A 16,508-nucleotide genomic window follows, 5' to 3' on the forward strand; every position below is an offset into this window, starting at 1 on the left:
GAAAAGAGAGATAAAAAGTGCATTTCTGTCCACAAAGACCACAAGGGTGGAGACTCCACCAGATGTGTAGGAGAGGGAGAACATCTGGTATTAACTATTAACAGATCTGAACTGAGGAAGGAAAGCAGTGAGAGGTTAGGCAACCCAAACAAAACTACAAAGAATGTAAGGAATGAACACAGTGACACACACACACAGTTTGGCTTTATAAAAAGCTGATGTGCAGCTGTGGAATGGAGACAAAAACAAAAAACAGGCTTCGCTTATTGACAAAACCTTCATCAGGGTACAGATAAATCAATGGCGATTTGAACAGAAATGTCCTTCAACCAGTGTCTTTCAAACTGTGGAGTCAATGGGGTCACGTCATCTGCTTCAGTTTTCTCATACTTGTCACCAGACTGGCTTAACTGGTTACACAACACTATGGACAACAAAAGTCACAATGCACTCTCACTTTAAAGTAGTCGACTCTTCCACTTGCCTTCCATCGTCCCATCCTGACTCTCTCTTCCCTGTTCCCTTCCCCCTCACATAGGTGTAACACTGGCCTCTCTTTTTATATTCTCCCTCTAATAAAGTTGTTTCTTACCCTTCCTTAGGGAGGGCTGGTGAGTTTTAATTGATATACTGATAAAATTATATTTAGATTATATATTTATATAATATTAAATTATTACTATTTATTCTTAACCAAACACAATCTCAAACATAAGTCATCTATACTTTCACTTTCCTCAAATATTATAGTTAAAATAAAATGCAGTAAAAAAAAAAAATATCTGAGTCATCGCTTTGTGCACAAATCCTGTATAACAAACATGATCAAAAATTAATTCGAGAGGAAAAAAGTCTCTGGGATTGTCAGAAATTGTGATATAAAAATGGGGTCCAACCCAAAAAAGTTTGGGAACCTCTGGTTTAAGCCGTCATAATAACAATACGTTGAACATGTACGTCACATGTTGTCTGTACTGTGTGCTGCGTTTATTATTTGTTGCATATTTCCGATTGCAGTTATTTCCTGGTTTCATACCAGTGTTTTCAGAAATGCTTGTATAGTTGTTTATCTTGCATATGAACCTATAATGGATTGATCACTTGCTGTGTGCTTGGACCTATTTCTCCCAGTTGTCTGTTTGGTTCCCAGTACACCCCTCAGTCAGTGTGCAGCAACTATCTTGACTTGATGGCTGAAACCTCTGAAAAAATAATAAGGCCATATTCATTCATCATCAATAGACACAATGTGGGAACACACACTGGACACTAACTCCCATTCACTTCCATTTCACACTGTGGTGTTGGATGGTGGGAACAAACCACAGGAAAGCTCCACAAGCCTGCAGAGAACATGCAAAGTGCAGTGGTGGTGTAACAGTTACGGATGAAGGCTTGTAATTGGAGTGTCACTGGTTTGAATCCCTTGAGTCCCTAAACCACAACTGCTCATGTTATACATCGCTTTGGATAAACGATTCTAAATTAAATTGTAGTTGTAATTTACAAGGACAGAACGACAATAGAAACTCGAGTCCCACGATAAGCCCTTAAGAATATAAATTAAACAATTTATATGCGAAACGTCTCCGCGCCGAATAGCACGTACCACGTTCCCGAGAATTCAGTCAAATGACACCGTTCCACCGAGTAAAACAAATGAAATTGTGCGACGTAAAATCGTAATCTACGTTGAATTGCTTTTGAAACGATACAATACACGACTATGTTCCGATAAATTTAGAAATTGGTTGCATGTGCACTAAGGTTGTCCCAATCTAATAACAATATCGGTCCGATATCAGCAAAAAAATCCAAAGTATTGAATTATATCAGCCTGCATCTAAAATGTCCAATACAATATTTATTGTTTTTATTGGATTTATTGAACTTATTTTTCAGGGTCTCTTTCATTCAATTGTAGAATATGTTTAAGGTTAAAATGTATGTAAACCATTGTTTAATAATCAGTCAGTTTTTCCACATATACGCTGACTATTGTTCTGAGTAATATCACTTGGTTAAGTGTTTTCTAACATTAGAAATTCAACACTACAAAATAAGTAATAAATAGTATGTTTCGTGTAGATATTGTTTTGGATTGATATCAGCCAATGCTCAAGGCTGCAATATCGGTAACGTATCATAAGTGGAAAAGTTGTATTGCGACAGCCCTAATGTGCACGCTGATCTTTTCATGCATAAAAAAATATTTAGCTATTTTTATTTCATCCTGTAGTGTAATCTCCTCTCTGCTGTACAGGAAGTAATGGTACAATGGTTTCATTGTACCGTTACTTCATGTACAGCATTGTTGTCAGTACCTGAAAATGAAACTTTCTAGTTTCCTAAAATCAACCAAAGACGAGCAGGATTGATGATTGCTCAGTCTTTAATGGGCTTCTTTAGAGGAGACTTTTGTTAATCTGCTTATTGACTAAACTAAGGAAATTAATAGCATTTGCATATAAAACAAAGTTTAATGGGGAAATGGCCGCGTTTTATCGACAGATGTTCTGTTTCTGTGTCTGAGCAGGTTCACCTGGTTCCACGGGTTGGCTTCCAGACACTCATTAGACAATGTTTGTGCACATGTGCGTTATTTTCAAGCTGCTGTCTCTCCTTAGACCAATAGAAGTGCAATGACCCAGTTCACAGCTGCATTAGTAAGCTCTGGTGTTTCAGCAGAGGATCCTCAGGCCAGGCTGAAGATTTGGGAAAGTTGATTGAAAGCTTTGTGAGATTAAAGTTAACCACAGGTGTTAGCATGTTTCCCCTGAGTGCCTTTAGGGTTCCTAAGAGGAGTCCAGTCTCCTTCATTTGCCAAAAAAGGATTGAACCTGTTTAAATCAGACATTCAGAATAAGAAAGGATTTTATTGGCCAGGTACAGTTTAAAAACCGTACAAGGAATTTAACTCTGTAGTTGGAGCGAAAGACACACATCAACACACCAGGGCGCCATTTGCGACGCTCTATTTCTCTTTCATCTGATTACCGTACATCTGCCTTACATTATAAAGACACTTTCATTATTAAAAATTATACAGTGAAAAAATCCAAATCTCATCATTTAAATTATACAAAGATTACACTAAATCACAAGTTGATATTTCCCATCATCACCGCGGAATAATTCAATTATTTTCTTTGTGTAGGAAAATGAGGGTAGAACTGAGTTACTACAGTAAGTAACTAGTGTTTGTTTGGACCTAAACTAAACAATTCCAACTGCTCTCATAGTCAGGCTTAAAATAATCAAAGCAATAACATTAAGGAAGCACTGATTAGGAGTAACAGGCAAAAACTTCTCAAAAATGTTTTCAAAAAATGCTAAAGTAAATTAATATTTGCAAAACTGCAAAAAAAAAAAAAAAAAGAAAACTTTTATTCATTGGCTCTGCCAAGGAGGTAATATTTTCACCAGCGTTTGTTTGACTGTTTGCTGAATTACGTCCAAAGTACATACCGGATTTTGACAACATTTTAGCTAAAGACGGACCTTCTGCCATGGAAGATGCCATCAAAATTTGGATCAATATACTGATTCTGGAATTTGTAATAGATTCAATAATGGAAAAATCCCTACCCTTAAGTCAAGCTAGCCCAGCCCCATCAGCTGATGGTAGCTGTTAACAACTGACAGCATCCATCCCCTAATTCAGTTAATTTATTATTTATTTATTTGATAGGGACAGTGCATATTAATCCGTGTATCATTCGTTCGTTTGTTTTTTTCATTATGTAACAAAAACATGAAAAATGGAAAAAAAACACTTATTTGATATTTGTTTCCAAAACCAAAATGACAAAAACGGAAAACGCCTTGTTTTTTTTAATTCAAGCTCTTTTGCTTCGGTATAGAAAATGGAAAACAAACACCTTTATTTGTTTTCTCCATTACTGATTTGCTAAAGTACGTCTCCTGCTGCCATTTAACATCTGTGCTTCTGTTCCAGGGTGTCATGCTAACCGCTCTCTCTGCTAATGCCTTTCCATGTAGCTCATGGAAGAGGGAAGGAGAGTTACCTTCACTTTGGGATTTCCATGCAGCTGTGTGTAATGGCAGAGAGGTCCCAGACCAGAGCTTTACTGCTGAATCTAAACTGCATGCTAATAAACATTTTGACTGAAGTGATCCTGAGTGAAATGTCAATTATTGGTTCCTCAGTTATCCCACTGAGTTTGATCCGGATCAGATCCAGATTGTCCTTGGGCAAGACACTGAACCATAAGTTGCTCCCAGTGGTCGACTAGTGCCTTGCATAGCAGCCCTGTCCCACTGGTGTGTGAATGATTGGGTGAATGAGCTGATATGTAAAGCGCTTTGAGACTGCTTCAGTGTGGTGATAAAGCGCTATATAAAATCAAGTCCATTAACCATCCATTTTAAAGTGTGAAAGATCATGGATCACTGATCCAGATAACTGCTAATATCTGGCAAAGAGAAGATTTGGTGCTTGGTGGAGGTTTGCTCTCTGAGTGCTCTGTAAGGTGTATAAATAAAGCCAAACGGAGAATAGTTTTAAATCTTTATTGCCTTTCATGTGACTATTGGGTCTGCGTATACACAGTGTTTCTCGATGCCCAGGTTAAACCAGTTTCCCTTCCCTTCTTTATAAGTGCTGGTGACAATCCTTGCCCAACCATGTTCTCCCTGCAAAAAAAGAAACTAATTATTGTTTGTTCAATGCATGACTTCATTCATAAAAATGTTTCTTCTTCTATCTGAGTAGACCCACCCAGAACTCTCCCCAGGAGTTTCTGACGATCCAGTACTCAATGCCATCGTTATCTACGCCCCATCCAGCCACAGACACGATGTGATTGGGAAGAGACAGTGGATGAAACTCGGAGAAAACCCCTCCGGAATATTTCTCCAGGCCCTCAGTTGCCATCAAGGCGCAGCTGAAAGACAAAGAAGAGTTCATTGTGTTTGAGGCTTGTTGTCTTTGATCTGATCCAGCTTTCATGTGGAAGTTATTGAGTTTTCTTGGGTACAAAGGCGGAAAAAAAGAGAAGTCTCATAAAAGGTTTGCGCTGCATCAATCTGTTCCTTTAATGAGGACATATTCTTTGACGTGTTAATGAACATTGAACCAATACACAGTTTTATGTGTATTTAAAAGGCTTCCATAACCTCATAAGACATTTGAGAAGTTTTATCTGATTTTATCCACAAACACCAAAGCAATCATCAACTCTTGAAAAAGCTTCAAAACATCTATAAAACATGTGATTAATAACATAAATCCTTCAACTGGTTTTCATCATGTCTCTATTTCATCTCCACCTGTCCAAAGGAAATCCCTAGAGCAGGGATGGGCTACTCTGTCACAGCGGGGGCCACAAAAGTCTGATTGTATCTGATCCGAGGGTCCAGTTATCAACATTAGAATGACTGATCAGAGCATTAATACGCGGGGGGGGGGGGGGTATATCTTAAATTATGTGACTTTTGTTATTTTTCTGTCATTCTCTGCATTTTTGTTGTCAATTTGTGTGATTTTTGGGGTCACTTTCTGTATTTTTGTTCTTGTTTTCTGTATTTTCCTGCCTTTTTATGCAATTTCGTTGACAGTTTGTGTGTCTTTGGAGCTATCCTATAATGTGTTGTGTTTTTGTAGTCATTTTGTTTGTTTAAGTGGTTGTTACATGCATTTTGATGTCGTTTTGGGAGTTATGTTGTGCATTATGACTGGCTTTATGTTCCTTCCAACTTCTTGAAATACAATTTTTGGGGATTTGTTTTGGTATTGGTACTGTATGTGGTATTTCTACCTGATCGGCCCGTTGCTGAAGAGTTCTGCTTTGATGTGGTCTCGTCCTGAAACCTCTCCATAGTCTCCAACCTTCCACGCTGTGTAGTTCTTGACGACGGCACACGACTCAAAGAAGGAACATGTCCCACACTGATTAAACAGCTCACACTCTGAACACAGGCAGAGCAAAGTTCTCCATCAGATTTGATCCACTTTATATAAGCAATTTTTCAACTGTATAATGTGTTCACTGAGAAAATAAAACGCAAAAGAACCAACAACAACAATTGTCACAAGACAGACAGCAATTTTAGTGTGTTTATGTATATATTTAGGTTTTTTTTATTGTGCAATGTCCTTTCTTTGCCACATGTTTTCCCTCTTCCTCTCTGTACTATGTTTAGTACCATGTGTATATACTGTATCTTCCTTTTACCATTTTTTAAACAACAAAATCTCTGTTTATGATCAACTGAATAGTAAAAATGCCTTGAATGTTTTTGTTTTTAACCATTTAATTATTGTAGCTCAAATATTAACTCTCAGGATTGGAGCTTTAGTCCTGTAGATCGTAAGTGATGTGTTCAAATATACAGAAAATAATTAATAACTCATGTATTTCCTAACAGGCCTTGGATGTTTTATTTTTTTATTTTTAAATCATACTAGAGTAATATGGTACATTCATAGTTTAAATAACTAAATACACAGTTAAAGGTATGCTTACAATATAGTTTTTACTACAATAACCAACGTAATTTAGCTAAATCTATTACAGTATAACAAAACTGTTAGATTACTTAAAAAAGACTAAAATGAGATGAAAACTAAAACTGATTTTCATGGACTAATACTTAATTACAACAAAACAAAAAGACTAAAATATGACTTTAACTAAATCCAGTGACTAAAACTTAATAGAAATGAAAAGTTCTGTGAAGTGATTCAGAAGTACATCTGTGTCTGAATTAATGCAATAAATCTTCACATGAGAAGTATCTTCTACTTCCTCTTCCTGTGGGTTTTGAAATGTCTCTACACAAACTTCCTCTAAAACTTTTCTGTTCTCCTCAGAAAAAACAAACAAACTTTTTTTGCCTTGCCTCTGAAAGAAATCCCCACAATTTTCAATATTTATACCTTACTATAGCCTAATCTCAGTTATTATGCCTTACTAGCCTTATCTTAGATACATTTCCTATTTTTTCTAACATTTTTATGGCTCACTATATAGCTTTATCTAAAAAAACCAACTTCTAACAGAATGTGAGTGAGAGAGGAGGAAAGCAATGCCTTACTTTGGTTCTTAGCTTGGTAGTTGTTGCAGGTTTCATCAGGAATGCCTCTCTCGTGTGCGTAGGCGTAAACTCTCAGGTGATCTCCTCCATAACACGAGCCCGCTCTCCCACAGTCGATCACATTCTGAACGGACAGGTAGGCTGATGGCCAGGCTCCTCCTCGCCGGATGTTGATGCGGTCTTTGACATAAGGAGAGTAAATGAACGTCAGTGATCTGAGAAAATGTCTTTAGTATTGATGAGTTCTCTTCTCTTTGGTCTCTATGAGACCTACCAGCCAGAGCACTGGTCGCTCCCATTGCCCAGCAGGAGCCACAGTACTGTGGGATGTGCTGGTTCCTTGTGACGCTCACATAGTTTTTCCCATCAATGTTCCTCCAGTCCCATGATGGAGGAAGATCTGACACGTTCACATACTCGTGAGGCCGGGGCTTCGTTCTAAGAGGTAGAAAAGCAAAGGATGACAATGAAATAAATTCTAGTTTAGATAAAATGGAGTCAAATAAAATGTGTTCTCTGTACAGGTGTACGGTCAGAGTCAGCACAGCTCAACCCTGCTGGTCATTCACAAATATTAAGTTTGTGTGATACATTTAGGGAAGCAATGGCTGCAACTTCTAAAACTCATTTTCTCATTTTAACACAAAATAAGCTTTGAAATAAAACTGTATCGCTATAGGCAATATCGTTTTTATTTATTACTTACTTCCCAAGATCTCACATAAATAGATTCTCATTACGTACATATATAAATAGTCTGCCCATGTATGTACAGTATATATACATATGCAAGTGTTTTTGTATGTGTATGTCACTTGTATAACCGGATGCACATGTGTGTATATACTGTATATGGATATACTGTATGTAAAATAGAAGTGTGATATGCTCGCGCTATGTATCGATTTTTTTAAATTCAAGATTTTTTTATTTTTTTTTTTATTGTTATTTTCAAAACCTTTTCTGCTTTTTCACTAAAATGTGCAGGTCCGTCTTCACAGAAATGTTGTCACTGTTTGTTGAAGGAACCAATATATTGTTTACTGGAATAATGCAATAATGCACTATAATGGTGTCACTGGTAAGAAAGACCCTATGTCTTGTTCACAGAAACCACTATTAGAGATACTTATTCATTTACATTGGTATGTTGACACATATTTACAGAAATGTTGCACTAAAATAGTGTCACTGGTCATAGGACACTTTTTATATTTATTGTCTTTCAGAGATATAAAATAAAAAATTGTATTTTTTCACTAAATCTTTTTTTCTTCGTTTTCTTGTTATGTCACAGATTGTCGTAGATTGATTTCTGATCAATATATCGATAATCGCAGTATCGCCATATCGTGAGATAATCGTTATCGGGAGCTGTGAATCGCGTATCGTGAGGTACCCAGAGGCTCCCACCCCTAATGTCAAACTCTGTTCATAACCTTTTTCCCCTTTTATATCACTTATAACTTAATTGTGAATTTTGTTCTAAATATTTATAGTGAAACCCTATTTTTTTATTTTATTTTATTCTTTTGCGCAACACAAAAGTTGCTATTTTTAATATGTATTATTTTTGTGTGTACATCGTTCTATGTCACACTTACTTTGGCAAAGGCCAATAAAACTGTTCTGAATTGAAACAAAATTAAAAATTTAATTGAATTCCAACCTTATAATGTGGTTGTAACATGGGTGATTAACAGATGACGATGAAAACCCAATTCAAAGAGCAAAAGGCACTTATTTATGACTTTCAAAATAAAGCAGATACATGTAATGATATGATAAGAATCTAAGATAAATGACACACGACAGAAATCTTAGTAGTTTTAAAGAGAAACATGTCGAGGTTACTTTGACTGGGAAGTAATAAGTCATTAAATGCTCGTCACTGGTGAAGTTTATTCATGTTTCTCTCACTCACCGAACACAGTCCTTCCTGTCGTCTTTAATAGGTTTGTAACATGGCTCCGATAAAAATGTGCAGCAGCCGAAATGCGGTGATATTGACAGAACAATACAGAACAACAACAAAGCTGGGGCAGCCGCCATGTTGGCTCCGCCTACTCTCTGTGACGCAGGAAAAGTGGGCAAGGGGCGCCCTCTGTTGGTAGAAAGCATCACTGCACAGCCTGACATAAACAAGGTGACAAACTATTACTGCAAACTAATCAACTGAACAGAAATCCTTACAAAGCAGTAATATATATATAAATATATATATATATTTATTTTATATATTTTTTTGATTGTCAGAGTCAAAACATTAGCTGTCAAACATCAAAAGATAAACACATACACACTTTTTTTTTTTTTGAGCCAGGCAGGAATTCAAAAGATTGTTATTATTTTTTTTTAAATCTAACATTAGTCTTTAATTATAAGGTTTTTACATTTAGAAATCAAACGATCAGTTATTGCAGTTAATTAAAGATGACATTTACAAAGCAATGCATATTACGTACAAGATTATGGATTGATTGATTTATTATTTACCATAGAGGGGTCTAATGTGTGTGCTTATTTGATTCATTTGGTATATGTATACGAGTTGTTTAATGTGTGTTGAGTTTAGTATTTAAAAGAGAAGGCACACCTTTTATTTTTTAGATTTTTGTACTTGGTTTCATATAGTTTAGTGATAAACTAACTGTCCCACATGTTGTTATATCTGACTTGTTTTGTTTGTTAGATAAGGTGACCTGAACTATTTTATGTAAGGATATATTTGGTGTATGGATAATTTATATAAAGACTATTGGATATTAGCTCCTATTTAGTATAGGATATACAGTATAATTAATGTTTGTCAAAAAGAAACAATGGATGAATAATATTGTACATAAAGATATTTTACGTAAAGGTCTATCTGCAGAGTTTGCATGTTCTCTTTCAGTGTATGGATTTTCTTCTGAATTTAGGGTGAAATAATGGGTGTATTTGAACAATGTCGGCAAGTGTAAAGAATACAAATATTAAATTATGTGCAAAAGGAAATGAAAACAAGCTCTTGCAGATTTAAGACGAGCAATTCTGCCTCTGATTTTAAACTGAGTGTGACAAGTATTGCATCTAAAAATCTGCTGATCCAAGTCAAAACTTATATACTCTATAAAAATTAACATTTATTTAACCAGGGAATTCTTTTCCACTGCAGGAGACATTGTAACTGCACAAAGAAGTGCTGAAACCTGGGCATGTTGACCAGCTTGTGTTTTTTCAATAAAATCTAAAAAGAAAGTACTAACTTTCTGCATTTATTTGTTGTTCTAGGCATAAACCTCAGTTAAGTTGCACTAAAGTCAAAGTTGGTTTTAAACCCACAGGCAGATTGTATGTTATTTTTTTATTTTAAGTTGTTGGCACATGGCATGTTAAAGCCAATGATAATGTTCTCATGAAGGTGTACACATTTCTTAAGACATATATTAAAAAAATCGGAATAATCGCCTTATACTTTAATTTCGGGATATATCATATCGTGACCTATTGTGACCTCGTGGAGAATCGTATCGCCAGATGACAGGCTATACACACCCCTACTATATATATATATATATAAACTCAGAGAACAAAATGCAGAAAGCATTCAGTAAAACAGACTTGTGTATATTTGGATGCTCATTGAAACATCCTGAATAAAGAGCTGCAGTATTAATGTTTTTTTTCCAGCAAACATTTGTTTTACCTTTAAAAGAACAAAACAAATCATTTTCATGAGTCACAGCTGAGTCACAGTGAGTCTGTAAGTCCTCATTTAAAAATGAATTACCGCTGAAGGTGAAGCTTTTGAATGTGCGTAAATAAAATGAAAAACGAGTTTGAGTCGTCCTTATTACATTTGCATGTACATTGTTTCTACAACACTTACTGCATTCATTTATTATCCATCAGTTGGTTTAGTCCTCAAAAAGTTTGAGCCATGCACTCAGACTTCATGTGATTTCCGTCATGATGACACGTGGACTCGTTAGGATTTCTGTTATTACGTTAGTACACAAGTGAGTTATCCTTTTAAAGGACGTATCAATTTTTACATAATTACATTATTTTATTGTGGATCTTTGATGCTTCACTCTGCAGTGGTCAGTAGATGAAAGAGTTTTTAAACACAAATACCTTTATTGTAGTGCTGATTTTGTTTACTCAGCAGGAAACTTTAAAAATAACTCACTTAGTTCTCAGGTACAATTACATTAGTCCTAATGCAGTGGAAATGATTGGTCGGGTTATCACAGAAATGATGTGGCTCTTATGTTATGAGGAGACCTTCAGTGTAAGAGGGAGGCACTACAGTTAGTACTTTTAGTGATGGAGATAAGATGTGCATTAGGCACCTAATGAACCCTCAGCAGGAACACTAGAGGAATCCACGCTGTGTAGCACTCTCCATCTACAGTCACTGCTCTCATTCCTGGTGATGATGCCTATAGAAAAGCAGCTGAGCTACAAGAGAGAATTAAGCACGTTTTGGTTCAAATATACAAAGACAGTTGGCCTGAAAAAGTTTAGAATACTAACAACAATAATACATGGATTTTTTAACTGAAAGGGGCCAATAACCATTAACTGAACAAACAGACATCTTTGAAATCTGTCACTTAGAAACAGAATCTGGCAACCCAGTAAATTGTCTAAAGCAGATATGGACAACCGATGGCCCAGGGGCCACATGCAGTCTCTGGTTTATTCTCAAGTGACCCCCAAAACAAACCCCCACCGCAAAAACTGTAATTTAAGATGTCGGAGGGAATAAAAAACTCAACACAATGCGCAAAACTGCACCTAAAACACACAAAATAACAACAAAAGCGCACAAATCAACAGAATAATATGCAAACGATGTGTCCACAACTCAAAAATACTCAGAGAATTACACCAAGTTATGCAAAAATACACAATGTAAAGTCACAAGTGAAAAAACAGTAAAAATGGCTTGATTAGTACACAAAACAACAGAGAAATACACAAAACTAGAACAAAAACACGCACAATGACATCAAAGGCACACAAAACGACAGAAAAACATTTAAAAAATCATGTGAAAAACAGAAAACTACATCAAAAACACACAAAATGACAACAAAAATATATTAAACGTATATAAATTTACCAAATGACTTCAAAACACAGAAAAACATAAAAAACCCTATTGTTGTTTCATGTAATAATGCACAGATTGGTCATTATTTTTAATGCTGACATGAGTGTTGATAGTGTGGCCCTCTACAAAATAAGTTCAAAACCAATTGTTTCGTTCACTTCCTGTTTTCCTTAAATCTACATGTGTCAATCCTTCAATAAATTCATTGTTTGACTGGAGGAATCAATTTCATCTACATTTTAAGCTTTATATACAGCACGTCTCCACTCGTCGTTTAAATAAATGAACTACACGTTCCCACCCCTGCATCACAGAAAGCTTTCAGTGTAACTTCATGAGTTCAGCTGTACATCAGGCAGACATTAAAGGAGCTGGTTGTTTTGTTCATTTAGAGCTTTGAGACATGAAAGCGATAAATCAAAACAGCACAATATGCACCTCCAGTCAGGCCATTACTTGGCTCCCGTTGTGTCTTACATCATTTATACCAGTCAGTCGCACGGTGGAATTTATTCTGACAAATTCAGAGAAACAGAAATGATCTCCGTGGCAGCCTGAGGTAGAACTGCTATTAAACAAACATAAACAGCCCTTCATCACCAAGCGAACGCTGAATTATGACTCTGAACATCGGAAAATGATGATACATGTGGCATCAAGGCCAGGGAGTCTGAGTGCTCCCAGAGAGAGTTTCTAACCCCAAATCATTCACTGCTCGGGACTTGAGTCATGTGAAATAAACAACAAACAAATCAGACGCCTGTCCCTGCATGTGAAGTTAAAAAAGTTGCTGTCAAACAATCATTCCGATCGCAGATGGAAATTTCCTTTTGGTGAAGTGAGTGGCTCAAGCCACTTGTTTCAAAGGGTCCATTGTACGTCAAACACTAAGGCAGTGTTCTGAAGCGGGATCGTCACGACCTTTCACCCCGTTATCATTCACATCTAAGACTTGGCTTCAGTTAATGCAGAAGCTCACAACATGACTGAGAGATGACACTTTACAGTCGTCACGATCACAAAAGCTGTAAACATGCACTTATCTGAGCGTATTTGTGCTCTACAAAACTGAAGCTAAAGTAGCTTTTATACCAGATGCATTTATTCTGCATCTATGTGCAATGTTTAACCCTTATTGGTGACCAAAAGCGACATTTTGTATGTTTTTATTTGTTCTGCTCATTTTAAACGCTGTAGGATATTTTACCACGAATGTTTTTTTCATTTTTATTTGATTAATTCCAGAGGTGACATATTAACAATACTTTGTTACTGTACTTAAGTAGTTGTTTATCTGCACTTGAGTATTTATTTTTTGGGTGACTTTTTACTTTTACTCCTTACTTTTTAAACAAATATCTGTACTTTCTACTCCTTACATTTAAAAAATAAACTTGTTACTTTTAGAAAGTATCTATTTGTACGGCTGCCGTACGGACAACCCCCCGTGCTATTGGTACCGTTACCGAAGTATAAGTACGTAGCGTCTTAGGGTTAGGGTTAGGTTATAACTCAATAAAGCAACAATTTTTAGGGTTAGTGTTAGGTTTATGGTCAATGACTGACCTATCACGTGACCTAAACTGGCCAAATAGGGGCGCAGCGTACGGATAGAATGTCGGTATATTGATACGGCAACTGTACGGCTAGCCACTGCTTTTCCTTTTAAGGCCTTTGAAGATGACGTCACGACGTAAAAAAAAGACCCAAACCAACAACCACGAAGAATATTTGATTTACAAATTGTATCCATAATAGGTGCTAAATTCTCCAGGTGTTCATAATGGGTTACAGATTTCATTTATTTCCATGTTCCAGTTTTCTACAAGTATTTAAAAATGTTAAATTCAAAGCTGCTCTGGGTTTTATTGAGCACTTGGACTTTTTTCCCCTTGACACATTTTATTTACAGTTTTTATTTATTATGAATGCTAAATTCTCCAGGTGTTCAAAGGTAATAGATTTAACTTGTTTCCATGTACCAGTATTCTACACATTCTTTAAAAAAAAATCAAAACCTTGTCTTATTATTGAAGGGACATTTGTTTTACTTTTTTAGTAGCATATAGACTTTTTTACTCTTACTCAAGTAAGAGTGCAACTTTATTTCATTTCATTTATTTTAAGCGAATAGTGTGACAAGAACAAAACAAAAAATATAGACTACACAGTAATAATCACATGCACTAATGCTTGAAACGGAGTTACTTATTGAACCCCACCCTGATCTAACAAAGAATTAATATAAACAAAATAGCTGCTTCCTATTCAATTTTCTCAACAAAAAAAAAAAACCTCCCAACTCTTTAAGAAACATTATTGTGGCTGCACGTGTGCAAAACCACACACACATATTATACAGATAATGGCACAGGTAACAATGATTTTCAAATACCAACAATGGTAATGAGAATACCATAAGGGAAAGTAACATCTAATCCAACTGTTCACACAACATGAATACAATCAAACCTCATTATCTTTGTATTGTGGCCAGACATTTTGTTTGTGAAGACATTTGAAATGTCAGTAATTTTACTTTTCCCAGAGTCATTTTTTATTCCTGTATCTATATTTTTACTTGAGTATTGGAGACTAGTACTTTTGCCACCTCTGTTTAATTCTTGTGAGTCCTGTGTATTGGAAGTGTATAGAAAATGAGATATGCATCATACTGACACTTAGTAACCTCGTGACCAAATTTTCCCCATTGACTCCCATTCTAACCACACATTTTTCATATAATTATTGTTCATATGTATTTGAAATAAAACAAGTACTGCAGTCTTCGTCATTATCATCACAAAATGTAGTTGATGAAAGCTGTGACAAAAATGTTTTCTCAATAAATTTAGGCAGTGGCTATCCGTACGGTTGCCGTATCAGTATACCGACATTCTATTTGTACGCAGCGCCCCTATTTGGCCAGTTTAGGTCACGTGACTAAGATTAAACCTTATCCTTATCCTAACCCTAACTGTAACCATAAAAATTGTTGCGATATTGGGTTATAACCTAACCCTAACCCTAAAACGCTACGTACTTGTACTTCGGTAACCGTACCAATAGCACTGGGGGTTGTCCGTAAGGCAACTATCCAAATAGACACTTTCATAAAATGAACACTGGAGTTTAATCTCGGTGCTCAACAGGTCAATCTGCTTTTATATGTGTCTTAATTCTTCAGGAGACATTTGTGTTCACAGCCACAACAAAAAGATAGTAAAAAGCCCCTCTTAAGCCACAGGCCCTTTCAGAGGGCATGGGAAGTGCATTCATGTAAATATTGAACCTGCTAACAGTTTAGAATTCCACTCGCAGATCAATACTGAAGCAATGTGAATGTTATTCTTGTTTTTTCCTGCTGGAGAACGCAGCTGTAAGCTGGCAGCGGGAGATCTCACACCAAACAAAGAGAGTTTCTCAGGATTTAGGACGGGTTTAGAGGCACGCGTGAAGGATTTATTGATGCAGGGATTCCCCAATAAATTCACAAAAGCGGTTTCTGTCTCTGTCCATTCAGATAATATTCCACACATATAAAGGCATTTCATCTTAAGGAAAGAAGTGAAATAGTTGTGCCTGTGAGCGTGTGTGTAGTACTGGATTGCTGTCTTGAAAACACTGTGATAACATCTCTTTTAAAGTCTTATTGGGTTTGCATCAATACTAAAGTTTTATTTTCTTTCTTCAAACAGTCCAGAAAACATATTTGTCAGGTGAACTTTGAGTTTCTAAACAGTTTTTAAAGAATACATATGTGTTTGTCTGTTTTTTCTGTGTTAACCCTGTAATGAAGCTGCAGCTATTCCAGTAAAGTATAAATGTTCCTGCCTGTAAGCGTATGATTGGACTATAAATATAATTTGTTTTAAAAATGTGACCAGACAGGACGTAAAAGATGAAGGGTCATGACCACGACAGAAAAATAAATGATAAAAAGCTACATGGCCTGAACCAGATAAAGTCGTTGTGGGAGGAGTCTCTGTTTCAGGGTTGTTCTGAGGAGAAAGTTCAAAGGGCAAAGGTCAGTGGGCGGGATCTTTCCCACAGGCCAATTTTTTATCAGTAAAAAAAAATGTTTTTTTAAAATTTTAACAGCATTTTAGTGTTGCTTTTGCTTTTTCTGAATGATTCTGATCAAACCTGCAACGTTTTGCAGCGAAATAACTCTAACTGACACACAATAACTCCCCCTCAAGAGCCGAATGAATAATGAATAAAAGACAAAATGTTACCTCAGGTTTTATGTCCTTCTGAGGGTTTTAGATCAGCAGATTTGAACTTCAAACAAAAACAGGCAGACATGTTTAGAGGTTATTGATTATCGCTGCTCTCACTCCTC

At 36.1% G+C, this 16,508-nt stretch overlaps 1 protein-coding gene across 1 annotated transcript; it reads right to left on the reverse strand.

Annotated features, from left to right (window-relative positions):
• Positions 1-4,519: 4,519 nt before the first annotated feature.
• On the reverse strand, positions 4,520-9,125 carry LOC114479312 (cathepsin Z). The gene is made up of 6 exons (XM_028472926.1): positions 8,984-9,125; positions 7,334-7,497; positions 7,060-7,239; positions 5,781-5,931; positions 4,742-4,907; positions 4,520-4,656 (listed from the first exon to the last, which is right to left on the reverse strand). Exons 1-6 carry the CDS (start codon positions 9,109-9,111, stop codon positions 4,543-4,545), a joined length of 903 nt encoding a protein of 300 aa, XP_028328727.1. The 5' UTR covers positions 9,112-9,125; the 3' UTR covers positions 4,520-4,542.
• Positions 9,126-16,508: the final 7,383 nt, after the last annotated feature.

This window comes from Gouania willdenowi, chromosome 17, assembly GCF_900634775.1.
Source record: "Gouania willdenowi chromosome 17, fGouWil2.1, whole genome shotgun sequence".
In the NCBI taxonomy this organism is placed as follows: Eukaryota; Metazoa; Chordata; class Actinopteri; order Blenniiformes; family Gobiesocidae; genus Gouania; species Gouania willdenowi.